Below are 24,051 nucleotides of genomic sequence, written 5' to 3'. Positions count from 1 at the left end.
CTTTTTTACTGTATTCTATTCTGCAATGTTTTATTGTTATTATGTTTTATCATGTTTGCTTTTCAGGTATGCAATTTTTTATACTTTACCGTTTACTGTGCTTTATTGTTAACCTTTTTTTGTCTTCAGGTACACCATTCACGACTTTGAATGGTTATACCAGAATGATGCCTGCAGGTTTAGGTATCATCTTGGTATCATTCTTTTCAGCCAGCGGTCGGCTTTCATGTAAAAGCAATCCTAGCGGCTAATTAGCCTCTAGACTGCTTTTACAAGCCGTGGGAGGGAATGCCCCCCCCCCCACCGTCTTCCGTGTTTTTCTCTGGCTCTCCTGTCTCAACAGGGAACCTGAGAATGCAGCCGTTGATTCAGCCAGCTGACCATAGAGCTGATCAGAGACCAGAGTGGCTCCAAACATCTCTATGGCCTAAGAAACCGGAAGCTACGAGCATTTTATGACTTAGATTTTGCCGGATGTAAATAGCGCCATTGGGAAATTGGGGAAGCATTTTATCACACCGATCTTGGTGTCGTCAGATGCTTTGAGGGCAGAGGAGAGATCTAGGGTCTAATAGACCCCAATTTTTTCAAAAAAGAGTACCTGTCACTACCTATTGCTATCATAGGGATAACGAGATACCAATAAAAATGATTAAAAAAAAAAAAAAAAAAATGAAAGGAACAGTTTAAAAATAAGATAAAAAAGCAAAAAAATAATAAAGAAAAAAAAAAAAGCACCCCTGTCGCCCCCTGCTCTCGCGCTAAGGCGAACGCAAGCGGCGGTCTGTCGTCAAACATAAACAGCAATTGCACTATGCATGTGAGGTATCGCCGCGAAGGTCAGATCGAGGGCAGTAATTTTTGCAGTAGACCTCCTCTGTAAATCTAAAGTGGTAACCTGTAAAGGCTTTTAAAGGCTTTTAAAAATGTATTTATTTTGTTGCCACTGCACGTTTGTGCGCAATTTTAAAGCATGTCATGTTTGGTATCCATGTACTCGGCCTAAGATCATCTTTTTTATTTCATCAAACATTTGGGCAATATAGTGTGTTTTAGTGCATTAAAATTTAAAAAAGTGTGTTTTTTCCCCAAAAAATGCGTTTGAAAAATCGCTGCGCAAATACTGTGTGAAAAAAAAAATGAAACACCCACCATTTTAATCTGTAGGGCATTTGCTTTAAAAAAATATATAATGTTTGGGGGTTCAAAGTAATTTTTTTGCAAAAAAAAAATTACTTTTTCATGTAAACAATGAGTGTCAGAAAGGGCTTTGTCTTCAAGTGGTTAGAAGAGTGAGTGATGTGTGACATAAGCTTCTAAATGTTGTGCATAAAATGCCAGGACAGTTCAAAACCCCCCCAAATGACCCCATTTTGGAAAGTAGACACCCCAAGCTATTTGCTGAGAGGCATGTCGAGTCCATGGAATATTTTATATTGCGACACAAGTTGCGGGAAAGAGACAAATTTTTTTTTTTTTTTTTTTGCACAAAGTTGTCACTAAATGATATATTGCTCAAACATGCCATAGGAATATGTGAAATTACACCCCAAAATACATTCTGCTGCTTCTCCTGAGTACGGGGATACCACATGTGAGAGACTTTTTGGGAGCCTAGCCGCGTACGGGACCCCGAAAACCAAGCAGCTGAATGTATTTTGGGGTGCAATTCCACATAGGCCCATGGCCTGTGTGAGCAATATATCATTTAGTAACAACTTTTTGTAAATTTTTTTTTGTCATTATTCAATCACTTGGGACAAAAAAAATAAATATTCAATGGGTTCAACATGCCTCTCAGCAATTTCCTTGGGGTGTCTACTTTCCAAAATGGGGTCATTTGGGGGGGTTTGTACTGCCCTGCCATTTTAGCACCTCAAGAAATGACATAGGCAGTCATAAACTAAAAGCTGTGTAAATTACAGAAAATGTACCCTAGTTTGTAGACGCTATAACTTTTGCGCAAACCAATAAATATACGCTTATTGACATTTTTTTTACCAAAGACATGTGGCCGAATACATTTTGGCCTAAATGTATGACTAAAATTTAGTTTATTGGATTTTTTTTTAGAACAAAAAGTAGAAAATATCATTTTTTTTCAAAATTTTCAGTCTTTTTCCGTTTATAGCGCAAAAAATAAAAACTGCAGAGGTGATCAAATACCATCAAAAGAAAGCTCTATTTGTGGGAAGAAAAGGATGCAAATTTCGTTTGGGTACAGCATTGCATGACCGCGCAATTAGCAGTTAAAGCAACGCAGTGCCAAATTGGAAAAAGACCTCTGGTCCTTAGGCAGCATAATGGTCCGGGGCTCAAGTGGTTAATATGCATATATATACACACAAACACACACACGCGGAAAATAAAATTGAGATTGGTACAGCCCTTGAAGGTTTATAGATATTTCATAAGACATCTTAAGCTGTATATGGATGTTTGTAGTAGGTAACTGAGGGTAAACAAAAGCTGTGTTGAAGTCCTTATGATGGCAGATTTGTATGCTCTGTAATTTAGATTACTAGAATTGTATAATGGTTTCTAATAGTTCTGCTGAATGTGTATTAGTATAAGTGTGAGAAAGGGATATGAGGTGACTTTTAGCTTAAGATTGGTTCAAAAGGTACAAAGAGAACAAAAAAGACTTGCGTTAGTTTCATGAAAAACATACTAAATTATTTTTAAAGAAAACACAAGCTGTTGGGGACTGAATACATTGGCTTGCTGAGACTTAAAGTGGAGTTCCACACACTTTTACAACTCTTCAGCATCCCTCACTAAACTGTGCACTGTAAACGAATTGGATATTTTTTTATTTTTTTTCTCAGCGCTTACTGTATAGCGGCTGTATTCATTTTTCACTTCCTCCTCCCTGGCCGCGGCCCATCGCATCATTTCCTGTTTGCAATGCCTTCTGGGAAGGGGCGGCAACTTCCTCTGACACTGTCGTTGCTATGGAAACCTGACCTGAAACCTATTACACTGCTTGTGCTGCACTGAGCATGTGCGAGATATGAAAGGATGAGATCCAGGAAGAAATACAGTCTGGCTTCAGATGCCCAGACTAACAAAATACTACTATAAACTGACAAAACAGACCTTAGTTTACAGACTAACTTTACTAGAATACATTAAGCTTGTGTATTATATGGGTATTTTTATTTAAAAAGTATAATTTCGTCCGGAACACCACTTTAAATATGCCAAATTCATACTCTTGCTGGTAAATTTGAATAATACCTTTATATACAGACAAGATTTGCACATAATACAAAATCCTTTTATATAAAAGGATTTCTTTGGATATATAGTATTTTTAAATTTTGATCACAATTAGTGGTTCTCAGCATGGTTTCCTATTGCTATATAGCTGACTGACATATATTTGCCATTTTCAAATGTATATTTTGAGGGCTGTTTGGTTTTTGTGGAATCTGCATAAACTACTAACCCGTCCGTTTTAGCCAAAAAAAATTAATTCATGATCACGATTCATGAATCATGATTCAGATCATGATTATCTTATGTGAGCAATCAAACTCAATAAAGCTGTAAATGATTTAAACATTTAGGTGGTTGACTATATAAGCTTTTTTTTTTTTTTTTTTTTTTTTTTTAACCATTACCCACAAATACTGTTATAAATAAATCAGCAACTTACCAGCAACTAGTCGAATTGTACCCAAAATACCACATATAGGCCTCGTAATTGCTGATGGAGGTATGTCCTTCTTCGCTGCAATACAAGTACAGTTTTTACAGGCCACACAATCATTATGTTGCCATCAAAAAGCACTCAACCAAAACAGTAAATAATTCTATGAAACCAGCAAGATAATTAAGCCCTGTTAGTACGGTTTAAAATAACTCTTAAACACAGAGACATTACCTTACATACCCATCACATTTTTTTCTTTTACAAAATTATTTTATTAGTGGAAAAAATAAAGTCAACAGATTAGTATGACAGTGTGATGGTTACATCAAACATGACAGAAAGGAAAAGACCCCAACAAGGGGATACTAGAAACATGGTACATTATTCTCCAATATAAAAGCAAACATCATCAGTAAACTGCAATAAAGAGCAAACCGACTCCTGGGACCCAGGTGTGTCAGAGAGATAATTGTACAGAAAAAAGGAAAAAAAAGTCTTGAAACAAGGTGAAGTGCAAGAGAGAAGGTAGAGAAGAAAGAAGGAGGGGAGAGAAAAGGGGGGGTGTGCGTCGGGGGACCATTAAATTGAAAGAAGTAAATTATTAAACCAGGAGGGTTGGTTGCATGTTATCCATGGTTGCCAAACCCTAAGAAATTTATTGTGAGTTTCAAAGGCAAGGGCCGCCAGTTTCTCGTTGAAAATGTCATTCATGAGGTTTTTAACTGCTTCAAAACTAAGCACAGGGGTTTTCCAAGCTCTCGCAATGGTCAACCTAGTTGCATTAGAAAGGTGCAGAGCCAGTTGGTATTCCAGATGAAGGAGCTCAGGGATAGGTTTACAAAGAAGGGTTTCATAGGGGTCTCTTTTAAGATTGGAATGAGACATATTACAAATAAGGGTATAAACCCTGACCCGTAGTCTACAGACCTTAGGACATGTCTCGATCACATTTCTTTTCACATTATTTCACAGATTATATTAACAAGCACAAGCATGCCTGTTCAAAATTAAGCAAGGTTGGGGATATTACAAACAATGCTAAAGAAGTGTCTAAGCCAGTGGTTCTCAACCCTATCCTCAAGTACCCCCATGTTTTGGGAATTTCTCTTAGATAGAAAAGCTGTCCAAAATACCAAGCCATTCACTCTGATTTAAAGCACCTGTGCAAGATAAAGGAAAACCTACAAACATGGTCTGTTGGGGGTTCTTGAAAACAGGGTTGAGAACCACTGGTCTGAGCAACCAGTATGTGCAGAAGGGATGAGTGGTGGGTATGATAGCAGGCAGTATGTGCTAGAGAAGAATACAAAGGATATAACAGTAGACAGTGTGTGCGGTAGAGCAGTGCACAAAGGTATGTGCCAAAGAGGAGTGCAGAAGATATGACAGAGGGCAGAATGTAAAGGGAAAGAGTGTGGAGTTTATGACAGCTGACAGTATGTCACAGATGCAGTATGGGGTTTAGCATTGTCCTGCTGAAATATGCTATGCCTTCCCTGAAAGACATCGTCTGGATGGGAGCATATGCTGCTATAAAATCTGGCTATATCTTTCAGCATTGATGGTGCCTTTCCAGATGCGCAAGCTACCCATTCCAGATGTGCAAGCTACTACACATTCCAGATGTACGAATGAACTCCCATACCATCAGAGATGCAGACTTTTGAATTGAGCGCTAATGCCAAAAGGTCTCTCTCCTCATTAGTCTGGAGGATGCAGTGCCCATGGCTGCCAAAAAGAATGTCAAATTTAGATTTGTCTGACGGCAAAACAGTTTTAAATAGCTTTGGACCAGAGAAGACAGCTGCGCTTCTGTATTATGTTCAAGTGTGGCTTCTTCTCTGCATGATAGAGCTTTAACATGCATATTTTGATGTCACAGGAAACTGTGTTCACAGACAGTGATGAGCAGGGCCCTCCGATTCCTCCTGTATTGAATTGTATTGTAACTGTACTGTCTGCCCTAACATAACATTTTAAAGCGCTACGCAAACTGTTGGCGCTATATAAATCCTGTATAATAATAATCATTCTTGGAAGTATTCCTGAACCCATGCAGTGATATCCATCACAGAATCATGTCTGTTTTTAATGCAGTGTCCTCTAATGCCGCGTACACACGATCGGACTTTTCGTTGAAAAAAAGATACGAAGGCTTTTCCGACGGGATTCCGCTCAAGTTTGCCTTGCATACACACAGTCACGCAAAAGTTCACTGAACTTACAACCGTCAAGAAGGCGGTGATGTACAACACTACGACGAGCCGAGAAAATGAAGTTCAATTCTTCCGAGCATGTGTCGAATTGTTTCCGAGCATGCGTAAGAATTTTGCACGTCGGAATTGCCCCAGACGATCGCATTTTCGGATAGGAACTTTTCCCGACTGAAAAATTGAGAGCACGCTCTCAATCTTTCCTGGCTGGAATTCCGCCAGCAAAAAGATCGATGGAGTATACACACAGTCGCATTTTCCGTTGAAAAACTCTCATCGGTCTTTTGCGGGCCGAAATTCCGATAGTGTGTACGCAGCATAAGGGCCTAAAGATTACATGCATCCAATATTGCATTTCGGTCTTGTCCCTTGAACACAGAGATTTCTCCAGATTTTTTTCCCAGACACTTTTGCTATTATGTATTGTAGATGATAATATATTTAACATCTTTGCAATTTTACATTGAAGAACATTATTTTGAAATCATTCAACATTAGACGCAGCTTTTCAGAGATTAGTGAATCTCTGCCGATCTTTACTCCTGAGACACGGACTCTCTAAGATACTTTTTTTATACCCAATCATATTACTGACCTGTTGCCAATTAACCTGAGCTTTTTGTTGCCCTGTCCCAATTTTTATGAGAGGTGTTTCTGCCATCAAATCTTAAAATGACCTTACTTTTTTTTTTTTTAATGGTATATTTTCTCAGTTTAACCACTTCCTCCGGTAAGTTTTACCCCCTTCATAACTGGGGACATTTTTTTGCTATTCAGCACTGTGCTAATTTAAACATTTGATATGTCTTCTATTTTCTATTGTGAATAAAATGTGGGTTTATGAGATTTGAAAATCATTGCATTTTGTTTTTATGTAGATTTTACACAGTGTTCCTTTTTTGAAATTGGTGTTGTACAACACTGGGGTGGAAAGCGTACAGAACGGTGAGAGTGTAAAATTGCTTGCATGCAGGAAGCCTCTGGTACTGCAGACAGGGAACAGGAGGTCCCCTTCTGCAAATAAGAGCTGGGAGAGGTAGTGAAACCATGAAGAAAAGAGCAGAGAGGGAGATGGAATTTGAATTGAATACAAAAAAAAAAAAAATGTTTTTTTTTCTTCAATACTCTACAGGAGAGACTATAGAAAGGATAGGTCTGGGTAATGGAGAATCTATCTCACCGCTCGAATAAATACTGGAAAATTAGATTTGTATGCTGAGGGATAAAGACGAAAGATCTTTGGTGTTCTGAAAATGACCCATTCTTGTAATTAGGCAATAGCACGGCTGCGCTGCGATCTGGCTCCAGTTGTCTTAGGAACAAAGCAGGGCGATACTTGCTGAGATCTAAAGTTATAAGGAAGGTGGAGTGGCGATTTGGAGCTTCTCTAAAGGAGATATAATATCTGTTTTGAGTGCTATTGCCTACTCATTAAAAATGGTTGCAATGTGGTCTGGTGAGTGTTATTCTTAAGGGAGAGGGGCTCACAGTATCACTTTGGTGGTGGATTCAAGGTGTTACGGTGGTTAGAAGATTTCACACTGCTGTGTGACACTCAGACTTTTACTTTTTTCCAGATTTACATTCTTGTAGACTTATTTACTGTTATATACACATTTTTCGCACATTTATTTAAAAATGTTTTTTCACTATTTTTGAAAATTTGTTTGCACTGCTGTGGAATACTGTTGGTTTATTACTGATGATTGTTTCATATTGCTAAACTGATCACTACCTGCCAAAGCAACTTCTGTTGACACTCTGTCAATAGCAAGGACATCCTCTGCTCCATCATCACAAGCTTCCACAAAAAACTTCTCAGGTGTTGTGTGCCTAAAGTAGAAATTAAAAAAAAAAAAAAAAAAAACACATAATGAAAAAGAATTATATAAAAAAAAAAAAAGTAGTTTAGCAAGACCCCTTTCACACCGAGCCGCCTATAGCGTCGGCGGTAAAACGCTGCTATTTATAGTGGCGTTTTACCGTCGGATTTGCGGCGCATTTCGGCCGCCCACAATGCGCCGCAATAGCAGCGTTTTGCCAGCGGTATCCCAGCGCTGCCCCATTGATTTCAATGGGGAGCAGCGTTAGAGGAGCGATAAACACACCGCTCCTTCACCGCTCCAAAGAAGCTGCTGACAGGACTTTTCCTGATGTCCTGCCAGTGCAGCGCTCCGGTGTGAAAGCCCTCGGGCTTTCACACTGGAGACAATGCTGCAGCTATTTGAGGGTGGATTGCAGGCGCTATTTTTAACGCTATAGCGCCTGCAAAACGCCCTCGGTATGAAAGGGGTCTAAAAGCAACATACAAGAACATAATTTTGGTTTGCTTCTTGACTAAAGTTCAAATCCCACTTATAACAGCTTGGCTTCCAATGGCTAAACAGAGGTTTTATAAAGGGAATGCATAACTTATGCATTATTAATTAGCCCTTTCTGAAGATCCTTTAGCAATTTTAACATTGTCAGAAATTAATCATCAGTGGTACAACAGACAAGTATTAATTGTATTCTCAGGGAGCATTTATTCAACACAGGATTCATTAAGGTGAAAAAGACACGAGGGTTTACAACCCCTTTAACTCAACACTGACATATTTACTTTAGTCTCAAGATGTAACCCAATACACACAATTATCTCTGGTTTCTGCAAGCTAGGAGACACTTATACATTTGGCAGACCTCTTGCCACTTCAAAAGCAATTAAATAAACATGTTATCAACGAAACCTGCTACTACAGCATCCTTTACTGATCGTTTAAAAGCATTCCCATGAGTGTGTATATTACCTGTACATTGTTAATACATGTTTGTGTGTGTATATTTATACATTTTCTGCTCCAGGACAATGATATATTAGTTACAGCAGTTGTTCCCCTTCCTTGGCTTGGCCCCCTACATTTTTATATAAGCACAATGCATACTTGCAGCAACCTGTATTAAAGAAAAAGCATGAAAAGTATGCCTGACATTGTATACTATGCATCATAAGATGTCTGCTTCTATCTAACCATTCCCCAGCAAACACCGTGTAACTGTAACGGAGGCCAGAAACATTGGATTTTTTTCTTTTTATTTGATGAAATTGGCAATTTCTAATCCAGACACAGTGTGTAACAGTCAATTTATCTGCATAATTTGGTTTGTGAGTTCCTGTGTCCCCACAGGGGGTAGGATATGAGGCTGCCCTCAGTAAGAAGTGCATAAATTATTGTATCCTGTTTGGGAGGATAGAGCCAGATGCCTCAGCACCGGGAGATTTCAATTGAGGTGTGTGGCTGAATGCAAAATACCATAGATAACAATTGAAGGGTGTTAGACTGTTGAGAGTTTACTTCAGTGATGGACAGAGGAGCTCCTGGCTGCAGGTCTCCTTAGAAGGAGATTAGAAAAAACATGGAACTGCTGAGACAGACTTTGCTTTCTGCACTGCTGGGATTTGTAGTTGTGTGGTGTTTTGGACTGGACACACAGACTTTACTTTATTCTCTGCTCTACCTTCAACTACTGTCTGTGTGGCCCTGAAGCTGAGGCCAGGACACACAGCCCTCCGAGGACCCGTGAGGGCTTTGTGAAGGATCTCTGTCCTATGGACCTCCTTTTCCCTGCTACTCTGCCTGGACTTCCTCCGCTGAGGCCGCTGTTGGCTGGAGAGTCCTTTACCCTGGCTGTGCCCAGTGCTAAGGACTTAACCCTGCTGTACCCAATTGTGGCCTGTTACTCACTGCATGGATTGTTTCCTTGTGATGCTGGATTAAGTCCCTGCTGTACTAGATTGCTGCCCGATGACTCTGGACTTATTCTTTGATGTGCCTTATTAACACCCTGTTACTATTTCTGCATGTCCCTCACTGTGTCGGAATTACTGCCCTTTGGCCTACCCCTTATTTAACTCCTATGCTTTTTTCAGGCCCCCAAAATAAAGAACCTCTTGGCCAGGGGCCCTGAAAACACTCTTGCTCTCTGAGTGTGTTCTGTTCCACCCACACCTCCGTCACACAACCCCACCCCTCTTCCTGGTAAAAACTTGGCATGTTTGGATATAGGGCACACATGTATACTGTCTTACTATGAAACAAAAAAATCCAAAAGGCGCTGCCACAAAAGGCACTGCTCTTTAGCAGATGCGTGGGGTGCCATTACTTCTTAAAGGCACCCTACGCATCTAATAACACAGCATGCTCTCTGCGGCTGCCCTGCGGGTGCTTTTGTTAACCGGGTCAGAAACCTTTTCCCTGCTTTTCCTACAGTATAGCAGCCCATTTAAATGCTGCACACAGGATCTGCAATACTGTGATCCTAGCCTAAGCCAACATTTTTCAACCTTTGTTTAGCCGCAGCACTCATTAAAAGCATGCAAAATCTTGAGGCACCCCAGTCTAAAAAGTTAAAATTGCAAATGTTACTCATCAATGGCATACCTGAGCCCAGGAAAATGCACAAAATTGGCTTAATAAAATTAAAGTGGTTCTAAAGGCTCAAGGTTTTTTAACTTCATGCATTCTATGCATGAAGGTAAAAAAAAACCTTCTCTGTAGAGCGCCCCAGCCCCCCTCCCAAATACTTACCTGAGCCCCATTACGATCCAGTGATGTGCACAAGAGCCTCTCACTCCTCATTGGCCACGGAATGGACATGTAGAGCAGCGGCTTGGGAGCGAGGGTGTGGGGGCACTAGGCAGGAGAGAGTGGCCAGGAGCACCAGTGGGTGACCCAAGGAGGATTGGGACTGCTCTGTGAAAAACCATTGCACAGAGCAGGAGAGTATTGCGATGTTTGTTATTTAAAAATTAATATCACTTTAAAACTTCACATCAGAACCCACACACACACACACACACACACACACACACACACACACCTGAGGTTCCCCCAATTAAATCAGAGCCCCTCTCACACCAGAGATATCCCACTTACATTAGAGCCTCCCTTCACATAGTACCCCCTTTAGAGAGACACCCAATCAAAACATCAGAGATCGACCTTTTGGCTGTGGCAGAGCAGAAGGTGGAGGAGGTCGATTTCTGCCTTCTCCTGAATGCTGGAGACAGTCCTGCATACTGCCTGCTCTGGATAAGAGTCATGCGTTGCCATGGTCCCAGGAAAAGCTGGCGCCCATCACCATAGCAATGATAGATGCTGTGCATTCTGGTCCTAAAGTGTCATTGGTTGTTATGGTGCTGGCAGCCTGCCCACTCATCTCATGACAACTTATGATGCTGATCCAGGACAAACTGGGTGCCATGCTCGCAGCCCCCCAAGGGAACTCAAATGGCACCCTGGTTAAGGAACACTGAACTAAGCATTCATCCTCTATATAGCCGAGTGCAATAAGTGTTATATTAGGAAAAGAAAGACACAACACAGGCAGCACAAGGACCAAGCAAAGCCCAACATATGGATGCAAAAATCAAATGGCTACATGAACTGTATTCCCCACAGAGCAAAATTACTGCAGGCACATGAGTTGACTGCATCGTTTTCAGATATCGGCCTTTTTGACAATGAAATTAACACTATTTTAGTCGACTAAAATATGACCAAAACAATTCAGATGACTAAAACACGGCAAACTAAAATGGCATTTTATTCTATAGATTATGACTAAAACTAAATTGGAATTTGACATCAAAATTAACACTGGTTATATATCACAATGGCTAAATCTGTGCGTGTAGTGCATGTTCAAAACGTAATACCACAAATAATAAAGTTAGATTTTTACTCTATGAGTATATCATGAAATTCTAGAGAAAGAAATGCATTACAATTTAACTAAATCAATTCAATTTTAGTCGACTAAAATATTTCTAAAACTAAAACAATTCAGATGACTATAATATGACTAAAACAAAAATGGCATTTTAGTTAAAAGACTATGACTAAAATGAAAATTTGATGTCAACATTAACACCGCTTTTCAACACTATTAGAAAACAGTAAGCTAACACAAAGTCTTCTAGGTACTTTGAACCTATGCAGATAACATAAAATGCATCTGTTTATAGCTGGGCACTTTGGTTTCTTGCCAAATCCTAGTTAAAATGTTTGCCAACGCAAAAAAAAAAAAAAAAAAAAATGTATTGATCCTGTTTCTTTAAAGCATGTTGTACAGCACAGTGCTTGTGCTGTGCAATTTAGCGCCCTGTATCACCTAAAATACCTGGGTGATCCTGCCAGTTTCTGCCCTCCCCTCTGTACACTGACGCCGATATATCTGGGTTGCTGAGCCCTGATACCGTTGTCAGCGTACGCGCCTACATCCGCTGCAGCCCTGCTCTCTGTGTCCGTGTTTCCCTCTGTCCTCCTTCCCCCTCCCCTCCCTGCTTGTCAGCTCCCTGATCCTCCCCTCCTGCTCTAAAAAAAAAAGTGTTTTTCTTCTATAGTTCCGTCTATTACAGAGAATTAAAGCGGAACTTCAGTCGTTTTTTTCATCATCTTTTAATTCTTCTGCCCTTGTTGTTTTAACTTTGGATAGTAAAACATTTTTTTTTCTGCCAGTAAATACCTTATACAGCCCACTTCCTGTTTCTTGTCTGGTAAAAAGCCTAGGCTTATGACATCATGCACAGCTCTCTCTCTCATTCTCGTGAGAGTTTTACCAGAAAGGGGGGATGAGTCATAAGAGGGCTAATGAGAGCTGCAGGGGTGTGTGTGTGTGTGTGTGTGTGTGTGTGTGTGTGTGTGTGTGTGTGTGTGTGTATAAATCCAGGAAGTGAACAGGCAGCAGCTTCAGCTGCCCACAGTTAAAATTGTTGCAGCCAGACTCAGTGGAGGGAGATTTCTGCAGCATATTTGGCAAGTACAGAATCACAGTATATATAAAATAATATGCAAAGTGGTTGGAAGGAAGCTTCAGAATGGCAAAGATGTTTTTATTACAAAATTATGTGAGCGTACTGCAGTTCCTCTTTAAGCTCCCCAGTAGATGTAATTTTTAGTATAATAGCTTACTTCAGAGCGCCGTTCGGCGCTCACGTGACTGCTCGCCGATCTCCTCCCCTCCTCCTCTTGGCTGATGTCAGCAGGGGTTTCCCAGCATCCCCCCTGCAGCTATCAGATCGGGACAGGAGAGCTTAAGCCTCATTCACACAAGGCAAATCCGCTCAGCGGAGTCCGCCAGTTCAGCAGGATATCTCGCTGTTGATCTCCGCTGAGCCAGCGGATGACAGGTCCGTCTCTGCTCACTGAGCAGGGAGGGGCCTGTCAGAGCGCCGCTGATTCCTATGGAGGGATTGGTTGATAACGGACAGCATGTCCGTTTTCATCAGATCTCGTCCAATCCAATAGGACGGATGCGAACGTATCGACATATGTCTGATTTTAGCGGATCGGATGTCAGCAGACATGGTCACCGCTGACATCCGTCGCTCCACAGACCTGCATGGAACGTCCATTCCGGTCCGCCTAAAAAACTGGCAGGCAGACCTGACCGGTCCGTCCGTGTGATAGGGGCCTTAGTGTTATATACCAGAGGGAACTATAGAAGAAGATTTTTGACCTTGACAAACACTTTAATGATAAGATGTTACAGGATCAAGCCACCCAAAAGTGATATTTTAGGTAAAGGTTAAATCTAGTAAGCGGATTATTTTGAATATTCCCACAGTGTGATCTACCTACAATAATTCTTGAATATGTTCCCATCTACTACTGTATGTTACAGCTCCTTCTGTCCTACTACCTGAATGACTTGATCTTCCCAAGTGAGCTCCCCAGCCCTTTGCACTTGTGAGTATTTTTGGATCAGAACAGTTCTAAGTAAAGCCCCTAGACTTTGTAATAACTAAGTAAGGACCCTAGATTTTCTAGACTAGACTTTCTACCAGTTTAGGGATTCAAGAAATATCTGAGAGAGATGAATTGGAGCGCATTTTCTCCATAGTCCAATCCCAGTTTACCCAGATTGCATTTGTTACCATCTGCATTGTGCAAGTGCCCAAGAGACCACCAATCCCAGTTTTACAATTCTATGTTGTACTCTAGAGTAAGGAATGACTTCTGCAGTAATGAATCAGAGTTCTCCCAGAAAAAAAATTCCTCCGCATCAGAAAGAAGTCAAATTTCTCCAGAATTAGGAGAAATCTCAGACTCTGCAGTTGCTTATCTACCAGCTGGAAATGAGACAAAAGACCTTCTCTGGAATGGTTTATCAGAAGTATATTTCAAATGATTGTCTGAGATCCACTGCCAGTTATACCATACATTTTATGAATAGATGAGGGGCACTAGAAAGATAAAAGTGTAACATTTGCAACCATCTCAGAAACATGTTGGAATGTGGCTCTGAGGCAAGGTCAGAAAGTAGAATGGATTGGAATGTGACACTATGCATCCTTTAGGTCTATGGATGTTTTCTTGATGTCCACCCAGAGCAAGAGCGGTCCTGCCCAGCCATGAATGTACAATGGGCTGGGTGGGAACCGGTTAAAGTGGTTCTAAAGGCAGAAGGTTTTTTTTACACCTTATTGCATTCTCTGCATTAGGGTAAAAAAACCTTCCAATGTCTGTGCTCCCCCTTCCTAAACACTTACCTAACACCACTCTTAATCCAGCACTGTCCTCGCTGGCAACCCCACTCTGCTCTCTTCCTGCATTCATGGGTATAATTGAGAGCAGCGGGAGCCATTGGTTCCTGCTGCTGTCAGTCAAATTCTGTAAGGAGAGAGTAGAGGCAGGGTCAAGCGACACTGTGTGTGTGTGTGTGTGTCTAAGGAAGCACACAGTTGGTGTCTGTATTCCTATTTGGAAGAATAACCCTCTTTGTTTGTCCTGATGACCACCACTGTCATGAAGACATGGTGTCATGGGAAAGCGAAACATTTTGAGCTGTCACCAGAGCAAGAGAGGAGGTTAAAATCGTCCAATGGGAACATGCGTTCAAGTGACAACTCGTCTCCATCAGGGTAATTCCATTCACAGAGCTTTTCTCTCATTTGCTGTTATGCACAGGTAGTGAAGGAAAATCTTGACAACTCTCTTAAGCTGAAAAAAAGTTTATACACTGATAGAATCTGAACTGTCTGTAAAGCAGCAGACTATTGTGGGGGAGATCTCAAACCTGGTCTGAAACATGAATTAAATTATTATTTTGTATCCTTTTCTAACAATATTACGGCTAGCTTCACAATAAAACCAAAAAGAACTTCAGCGAAATCACTCAAGGAGAGAGAGTATAGTACTATCAGTATATATCAAAATGTGATTCGTGATAAAACCACTCCAAACTGAAACTAATAATAAAATTATCTCACCCTCAAATGTCTGTTTTATCGATATCAGAAATTAGTCTAGTGTCACTACTACTGCTCACACCTCATGTTCCCACAAGTGTACTTAAAGAAATATATTCCAAACAGTGCCGCTCAGCATAGAGATAATATACAAGTGGATGATGTTTAAAGTGTTGTAATTGCCGACATTGGGATTGATCGCATAATATCTCGATAATCCAGGGTTCGTATACAGAGGCCTTTGGGGAAGTTGCCCAAGGTAAAAAAAAAATTGACGTCACCTACTGTCCGGGCAGACAAAAAAAAAAAAGATTTGAGGTATACCAAACGTCAGAGGTTGATTGCCTGATGTCGTCGGAGGTTTATTGCCCGATTATTTAAACGCTATTTAGCTAAGTGATCTAGAAAGATCGCAAGGCTAACTTTCTACTGTGTGTTTAATTTCTCCTTTCTCATGTTTAACCTTTCTGTTGACACTGTAACCTTATTGAACAACAGTACTGTTGTTTTTTGATTTTCCCTATAGTGTGGGGAGTGCTGATGTTTATACTCTTCTTGTATTCATATTGTTACCGTGAGCCGAGGGTCACTATCCCAGTGTTTTATAGGTTAAGATGATAAGAAATGTATGCATAGCAAAGACCCTACGTCCATTCAGTATTGTGCCAAGTGGGAGAGAAAGTTTGGATTCAATGGTAAACTAACTGTGAAAGAGTGTCAGGAGTTGGTGGACAAGCTTAAAATTGTTAGGACCCAAAGATCAAAAGAGGTATGGGTTGGAAATGGCAGAGTACTGGCTTCAGCACACTAGAATTAGAATCGAAGAACAAAAGAGAAATGCCAAGCCAAACTGCCCCTAGTGGACAAAGAGGATGATCTCATTTGTTATACCCTGAGACCACCTCCTTATAATGGTCCTCCCCCTCAGGTGCAAGCCACTGCCCAGAGTACCACCCTCCCTGTGACATCCACCCCTGTCAAAGGAACTGTCTCTGAACAAAACCCCAACTCCACTTCCCCAATCTCTCCAGACAGTAGTACAGTCCCAGAGATGAACAGATCGATCCTTGAAACCTTAACTGACACCATAACCCATGCACTAGGTGCCCCAGCAGGAGCCAAGAGACCAAGTAAACCTCCTATTAGGTATGGTGTAGATGATGGTGAGAAATACCCCTTGATAGAAGTCCCGAACCCAAGAGGAGGACAGAATAATGCACTTGGCCAGCCATATCCCTTGACTATGACTGTTTTTCGACCATGGACCGACAGTGACATACAAAAGGCTACAGAACACATAAAACATCCAAAATTAGGTCCAGCTGAATTCATTGAAAATATAGAGGGATTACAGAACAGTTATAAGTTGTAGGGTGGAGGTAGAGAGAGCCCTGAGGAGAGTACTAGGATCAGATTGGGCCTCGGTAAAGGGGGACTGGGACCCCTGCACCCTAGCAAACGGACAGGGGCGAGGGGAACCATTGCCTCCAGATAGCCCAGACTTAGGAAACAGGTTGACTGCTTTACTGAACAGATGCCAGCTTAGATGGGTACAACGGACTGTATGGCAAAAAATAAATAGTACACTACAGGAAGACAAGGAGAGTGTCAGTGACTACCTAAATAAACTATGAGAGGTTTTTAAAGTGTTCTCCGGGCTCCCGAAGCTGAGGATGTGAATACTGCATATCAGCAACAGCTAAAGATAGCTTTTGTTAATGGACTGAAACAGGATCATAAGGATTACATTGTTAAAAACATGGTTACTTACCGAACTGCATCGTTTTTAGATGTTTTATAATATGCTAAGCATTCTGAGAAGTATTTGAAAACGAGGGCAAAAAAGAATATGAAAGTAAAGTTTTTTGTGCAGAACCAGAGGAGTCTCAGAGGGAGAGGCAAAGGTGGTTTTAGAGGAAGGAACAAGTCGAGAGGAAGAGGAAGGGGTAGAGGACAATGGAGGAATAAAGAATGGATAGAAAAAAGGGAATGTTGGGATTGTGGAAAGCAGGGGCATTTGGCCAGGGACTGCCCTGGCGGGCCAGGCCCTCACAAATCGGATTGACTAGGAACGGTATGTGTGAGCCACCCCATATTGACAGAAAAACACAGAATTGTTGACATTTTTGCAGATTAAAAAAGAAAAACTGAACTATCACATGGTCCTAAGTATTCAGACCCTTTGCTCAGTATTTAGTAGAAGCACCCTTTTGATCTAATACAGCCATGAGTCTTTTGGGGAAAGATGCAACAAGTTTTTCACACCTGGATTTGGGGATCCTCTGCCATTCCTCCTTGCAGATCATCTCCAGTTCTGTCAGGTTGGATGGTAAACGTTGGTGGACAGCCATTTTTGGGTTTCTCCAGAGATGCTCAATTGGGTTTAAGTCAGGGCTCTGGCTGGGCCATTCAAGAACAGTCACGGAGTTGTTGTGAAGCCACTCCTTCGTTATTTTAGCTGTGTGCTTAGGGTCATTGTCTTGTTGGAAGGTAAACCTTCGGCCCAGTCTGAGGTCCTGAGCACTCTGGAGAAGGTTTTCGTCCAGGATATCCCTATACTTGGCCGCATTCATCTTTCCCTCGATTGCAACCAGTGGTCCTGTCCCTGCAGCTGAAAAACACCCCCACACCATGATGCTGCCACCACCATGCTTCACTGTTGGGACTGTATTGGACATTTAACCACTTGCCGACCGCCTAACGTAGATATACGTCGGCAGAATGGCACGGGCAGGCAGAATCACGTATATATACGTGATCTGCCTCCCGCGGGCGGGGGGTCCGATCGGACCCCCCCCCGGTGCCAGCGGCGGTCGGCATCTGACTGGGAGCGTCGGGAGGCGAGGGGGAGACCATCCGATCGTGGCCCCCCCCTCGCGATCGCTCCCAGCCAATGGGAATCCTCCTCTGCCTGTGTGTAGTTTCACACAGGCAGAGGATGTGATGTCATCTCTCCTCGGTCTGGCAGTTTCCGTCCCAGCGCCGAGGAGAGAAGACATGTAAGTGCACACAACACAAACACACACAGTAGAACATGCCAGGCATACCTTACACCCCCGATCCCCCCCCCGATCGCCCCCCGATCCACCCCCAATCACCCCCCCCCCTGTCACAAACTGACATTAGCAGTATTTTTTTTTTTTTTTTTTCTGATTACTGCATAGTGTCAGTTTGTGACAGTTACAGTGTTAGGGCAGTGAGTGTTACCCCCCTTTAGGTCTAGGATACCCCCCTAACCCCCCCTAATAAAGTTTTAACCCCTTGATCACCCCGTCACCAGTGTCACTAAGCGATCATTTTTCTGATCGCTGTATTAGTGTCGCTGGTGACGCTAGTTAGTGAGGTAAATATTTAGGTTCGCCGTCAGCGTTTTATAGCGACAGGGACCCCCATATACTACCTAATAAATGTTTTAACCCCTTGATTGCCCCCTAGTTAACCCTTTCACCACTGATCACCGTATAACTGTTACGAGTGACGCTGGTTAGTTCGTTTATTTTTTATAGTGTCAGGGCACCCGCCGTTTATTACCGAATAAAAGTTTAGCCCCCTGATCGCCCGGCGGTGATATGCGTCGCCCCAGGCAGCGTCAGATTAGCGCCAGTACCGCTAACACCCACGCACGCAGCATACGCCTCCCTTAGTGGTATAGTATCTGTACGGATCAATATCTGATCCGATCAGATCTATACTAGCGTCCCCAGCAGTTTAGGGTTCCCAAAAACGCAGTGTTAGCGGGATCAGCCCAGATACCCGCTAGCACCTGCGTTTTGCCCCTCTGCCCGGCCCACCCAAGTGCAGTATCGATCGATCACTGTCACTTACAAAACACTAAACGCATAACTGCAGCGTTCGCAGAGTCAGGCCTGATCCCTGCGATCGCTAACAGTTTTTTTGGTAGCGTTTTGGTGAACTGGCAAGCACCAGCCCCAAGCAGTGTCAGGTTAGCGCCAGTACCGCTAACACCCACGCACGCAGCATACGCCTCCCTTAGTGGTATAGTATCTGATCGGATCAATATCTGATCCGATCAGATCTATACTAGCGTCCCCAGCAGTTTAGGGTTCCCACAAACGCAGTGTTAGCGGGATCAGCCCAGATACCTGCTAGCACCTGCGTTTTGCCCCTCCGCCCGGCCGAGCCCAGCCCACCCAAGTGCAGTATCGATCGATCACTGACACTTACAAAACACTAAACGCATAACTGCAGCGTTCGCAGAGTCAGGCCTGATCCTTGCGATCGCTAACAGTTTTTTTGGTAGCGTTTTGGTGAACTGGCAAGCACCAGCGGCCTAGTACACCCCGGTCGTAGTCAAACCAGCACTGCAGTAACACTTGGTGACGTGGCGAGTCCCATAAGTGCAGTTCAAGCTGGTGAGGTGGCAAGCACAAGTAGTGTCCCGCTGCCACCAAGAAGACAAACACAGGCCCGTCGTGCCCATAGTGCCCTTCCTGCTGCATTCGCCAATCCTAATTGGGAACCCACCGCTTCTGCAGCGCCCGTACTTCCCCCATTCACATCCCCAACCAAATGCAGTCGGCTGCATGAGAGGCATTTTCTTTATGTCCTCCCGAGTACCCCTACCCAACGAACCCCCCCAAAAAAGATGTTGTGTCTGCAGCAAGCGCGGATATAGGCGTGACACCCGCTATTATTGTCCCTCCTGTCCTGACAATCCTGGTCTTTGCATTGGTGAATGTTTTGAACGCTACCATTCACTAGCTGAGTATTAGCGTAGGGTACAGCATTGCACAGACTAGGACACACTTTCACAGGGTCTCCCAAGATGCCATCGTATTTTGAGAGACCCGAACCTGGAACCGGTTACAGTTATAAAAGTTAGTTACAAAAAAAAGTGTAAAAAAAAAAAAAAAAAAAAAAAAAAACACATACAAAAATATAAAATAAAAAAAAATAGTTGTCGTTTTATTGTTCTCTCTCTCTCTATTCTCTCTCTATTGTTCTGCTCTTTTTTACTGTATTCTATTCTGCAATGTTTTATTGTTATTATGTTTTATCATGTTTGCTTTTCAGGTATGCAATTTTTTATACCTTACCGTTTACTGTGCTTTATTGTTAACCATTTTTTTGTCTTCAGGTACGCCATTCACGACTTTGAGTGGTTATACCAGAATGATGCCTGCAGGTTTAGGTATCATCTTGGTATCATTCTTTTCAGCCAGCGGTCGGCTTTCATGTAAAAGCAATCCTAGCGGCTAATTAGCCTCTAGACTGCTTTTACAAGCAGTGGGAGGGAATGCCCCTCCCCCCCCAACGTCTTCCGTGTTTTTCTCTGGCTCTCCTGTCTCAACAGGGAACCTGAAAATGCAGCCGGTGATTCAGCCAGCTGACCATAGAGCTGATCAGAGACCAGAGTGGCTCCAAACATCTCTATGGCCTAAGAAACCGGAAGCTACGAGCATTTTATGACTTAGATTTCGCCGGATGTAAACAGCGCCATTGGGAAATTGGGAAAGCATTTTATCACACCGATCTTGGTGTGGTCAGATGCTTTGAGGGCAGAGGAGAAATCTAGGGTCTAATAGACCCCAATTTTTGCAAAAAAGAGTACCTGTCATTACCTATTGCTATGATAGGGGATATTTACATTCCCTGAGATAACAATAAAAATGATTAAAAAAAAAAAATGAAAGGAACAGTTTAAAAATAAGATAAAAAAATAATAATAATAAAGAAAAAAAAAAAAAAAAGCACCCCTGTCCCCCCTGCTCTCGCGCTAAGGCGAACGCAAGCGTCGGTCTGGCGTCAAATGTAAACAGCAATTGCACCATGCATGTGAGGTATCGCCGCGAAGGTCAGATCGAGGGCAGTAAGTTTAGCAGTAGACCTCCTCTGTAAATCTAAAGTGGTAACCTGTAAAGGCTTTTAAAGGCTTTTAAAAATGTATTTAGTTTGTCGCCACTGCACGTTTGTGCGCAATTTTAAAGCATGTCATGTTTGGTATCCATGTACTCGGCCTAAGATCATCTTTTTTATTTCATCAAACATTTGGGCAATATAGTGTGTTTTAGTGCATTAAAATGTAAAAAAGTGTGTTTTTTCCCCAAAAAATGCGTTTGAAAAATCGCTGCGCAAATACTGTGTGAAAAAAAAAAATGAAACACCCACCATTTTAATCTGTAGGGCATTTGCTTTAAAAAAAATATATAATGTTTGGGGGTTCAAAGTAATTTTCTTGCAAAAAAAAATTATTTTTTTATGTAAACAATAAGTGTCAGAAAGGGCTTTGTCTTCAAGTGGTTAGAAGTGTGGGTGATGTGTGACATAAGCTTCTAGATGTTGTGCATAAAATGCCAGGACAGTTCAAAACCCCCCCAAATGACCCCATTTTGGAAAGTAGACACCCCAAGCTATTTGCTGAGAGTCATATTGAGTCCATGGAATAATTTATATTGTGACACAAGTTGCGGGAAAGAGACAATTTTTTATTTTTTTTATTTTTTTTTGCGCAAAGTTGTCACTAAATGATATATTGCTCAAACATGCCATGGGAATATGTGAAATTACACCCCAAAATACATTCTGCTGCTTCTCCCGAGTATGGGGATACCACATGTGTGAGACTTTTTGGGAGCCTAGCCGCGTACTGGACCCCGAAAACCAAGCACCGCCTTCAGGCTTTCTAAGGCCGTAAATTTTTGATTTCACTCTTCACTGCCTATCACAGTTTCGGAGGCCATGGAATGCCCAGGTGGCAAAAAAAAACCCCAAATGACCCCATTTTGGAAAGTAGACACCCCAAGCTATTTGCTGAGAGTCATGTTGAGTCCATGGAATAATTTATATTGTGACACAAGTTGCGGGAAAGAGACAATTTTTTATTTTTTTTATTTTTTTTTGCGCAAAGTTGTCACTAAATGATATATTGCTCAAACATGCCATGGGAATATGTGAAATTACACCCCAAAATACATTCTGCTGCTTCTCCTGAGTATGGGGATACCACATGTGTGAGACTTTTTGGGAGCCTAGCCGCGTACTGGACCCCGAAAACCAAGCACCGCCTTCAGGCTTTCTAAGGCCGTAAATTTTTGATTTCACTCTTCACTGCCTATCACAGTTTCGGAGGCCATGGAATGCCCAGGTGGCAAAAAAAAAACCCAAATGACCCCATTTTGGAAAGTAGACACCCCAAGTTATTTGATGAGAGGTATAGTGAGTATTTTGCAGACCTCACTTTTTGTCACAAAGTTTTGAAAATTGAAAAAAGAAAAAAAAAAAATTTTTTTTCTCGTCTTTCTTTATTTTCAAAAACAAATGAGAGCTGCAAAATACTCACCATGCCTCTCAGCAAATAGCTTGGGGTGTCTACTTTCCAAAATGGGGTCATTTGGGGGGGGTTTGTGCCACCTGGGCATTCCATGGCCTCCGAAACTGTGATAGGCAGTGAGGAGTAAAATCAAAAATGTACGCCCTTAGAAATCCTGAAGGCAGTGATTGGTTTTCGGGGTCCCGTACGCGGCTAGGCTCCCAAAAAGTCCCACACATGTGGTATCCCCATACTCAGGAGAAGCAGCTAAATGTATTTTGGGGTGCAATTCCACATATGCCCATGGCCTGTGTGAGCAATATATCATTTAGTGACAACTTTGTGCAAAAAAAAAAAAAAAAAAAAAAAATTTGTCACTTTCCCGCAACTTGTGTCAAAATATAAAACATTCCATGGACTCAACATGCCTCAAAGCAAATAGCTTGGGGTGTCTACTTTCCAAAATGGGGTCATTTGGGGGGGTTTTATGTCATCTGGGCATTTTATGGCCTTCAAAACTGTGATAGGTAGTGAGGAGTAAAATCAAAAATGTACGCCCTTAGAAATCCTGAAGGCAGTGATTGGTTTTCGGGGCCCCGTACGCGGCTAGGCTCCCAAAAAGTCCCACACATGTGGTATCCCCATACTCAGGAGAAGCAGCTAAATGTATTTTGGGGTGCAATTCCACATATGCCCATGGCCTGTGTGAGCAATATATCATTTAGTGACAACTTTTTGTAATTTTTTTTTTTTTTTTTTTTTTTTGTCATTGTTCAATCACTTGGGACAAAAAAAATGAATATTCAATGGGCTCAACATGCCTCTCAGCAAATTCCTTGGGGTGTCTACTTTCCAAAATGGGGTCATTTGTGGGGGTTTTGTACTGCCCTGCCATTTTAGCACCTCAAGAAATGACATAGGCAGTCATAAATTAAAGGCTGTGTAAATTCCAGAAAATGTACCCTAGTTTGTAGACGCTATAACTTTTGCGCAAACCAATAAATATACACTTATTGACATTTTTTTTACCAAAGACATGTGGCCGAATACATTTTGGCCTAAATGTATGACTAAAATTGAGTTTATTGGATTTTTTTTAGAACAAAAAGTAGAAAATATCATTTTTTTTCAAAATTTTCGGTCTTTTTCCGTGTATAGCGCAAAAAATAAAAACGGCAGAGGTGATCAAATACTATCAAAAGAAAGCTCTATTTGTGGGAAGAAAAGGACGCAAATTTCGTTTGGGTACAGCATTGCATGACCGCGCAATTAGCAGTTAAAGCGACGCAGTGCCGAATTGTAAAAAGTGCTCTGGTCAGGAAGGGGGTAAAACCTTCCGGGGCTGAAGTGGTTAATGAGCAGTGCCTGGTTTTCTCCACACAACGCTTAGAATTAAGGCCAAAAAGTTCTATCTTGGTCTCATCAGACCAGAGAATCTTATTTCTCACCATCTTGGAGTCCTTCAGGTGTTTTTTAGCAATCTCCATGTGGGCTTTCATGTGTCTTGCACTGAGGAGAGGCTTCCGTCAGGCCACTCTGCCATAAAGCCCCGACTGGTAGAGGGCTGCAGTGATGGTTGACTTTCTACAACTTTCTCCCATCTCCCGACTGCATCTCTGGAGCTCAGCCACAGTGATCTTTGGGTTCTTCTTTACCTCTCTCACCAAGGCTCTTCTCC

The 24,051-nt window shown here is 42.0% G+C and overlaps 1 protein-coding gene across 1 annotated transcript in view; it reads right to left on the bottom strand.

The window, feature by feature from the left end:
• The window catches only part of SACM1L (SAC1 like phosphatidylinositide phosphatase), a 281,982-nt gene that overhangs the window by 225,051 nt on the left and 32,880 nt on the right, over nucleotides 1–24,051 (bottom strand). The window contains exons 2-3 of the mRNA XM_073630675.1: nucleotides 7,607–7,704; nucleotides 3,662–3,736 (exon numbers count right to left, since the gene is read on the bottom strand). Of these exons, the coding sequence (XP_073486776.1) occupies nucleotides 3,662–3,736; nucleotides 7,607–7,704 (173 nt within the window). The remainder of the gene's footprint in view (nucleotides 1–3,661; nucleotides 3,737–7,606; nucleotides 7,705–24,051) is intronic.

This window comes from Aquarana catesbeiana, linkage group LG05 (assembly GCF_042186555.1).
Source record: "Aquarana catesbeiana isolate 2022-GZ linkage group LG05, ASM4218655v1, whole genome shotgun sequence".
Taxonomy (NCBI): Eukaryota; Metazoa; Chordata; class Amphibia; order Anura; family Ranidae; genus Aquarana; species Aquarana catesbeiana.
Note: the sequence above shows the minus strand (reverse complement) of the source record. Positions and strands in the feature narration are given on the sequence as shown.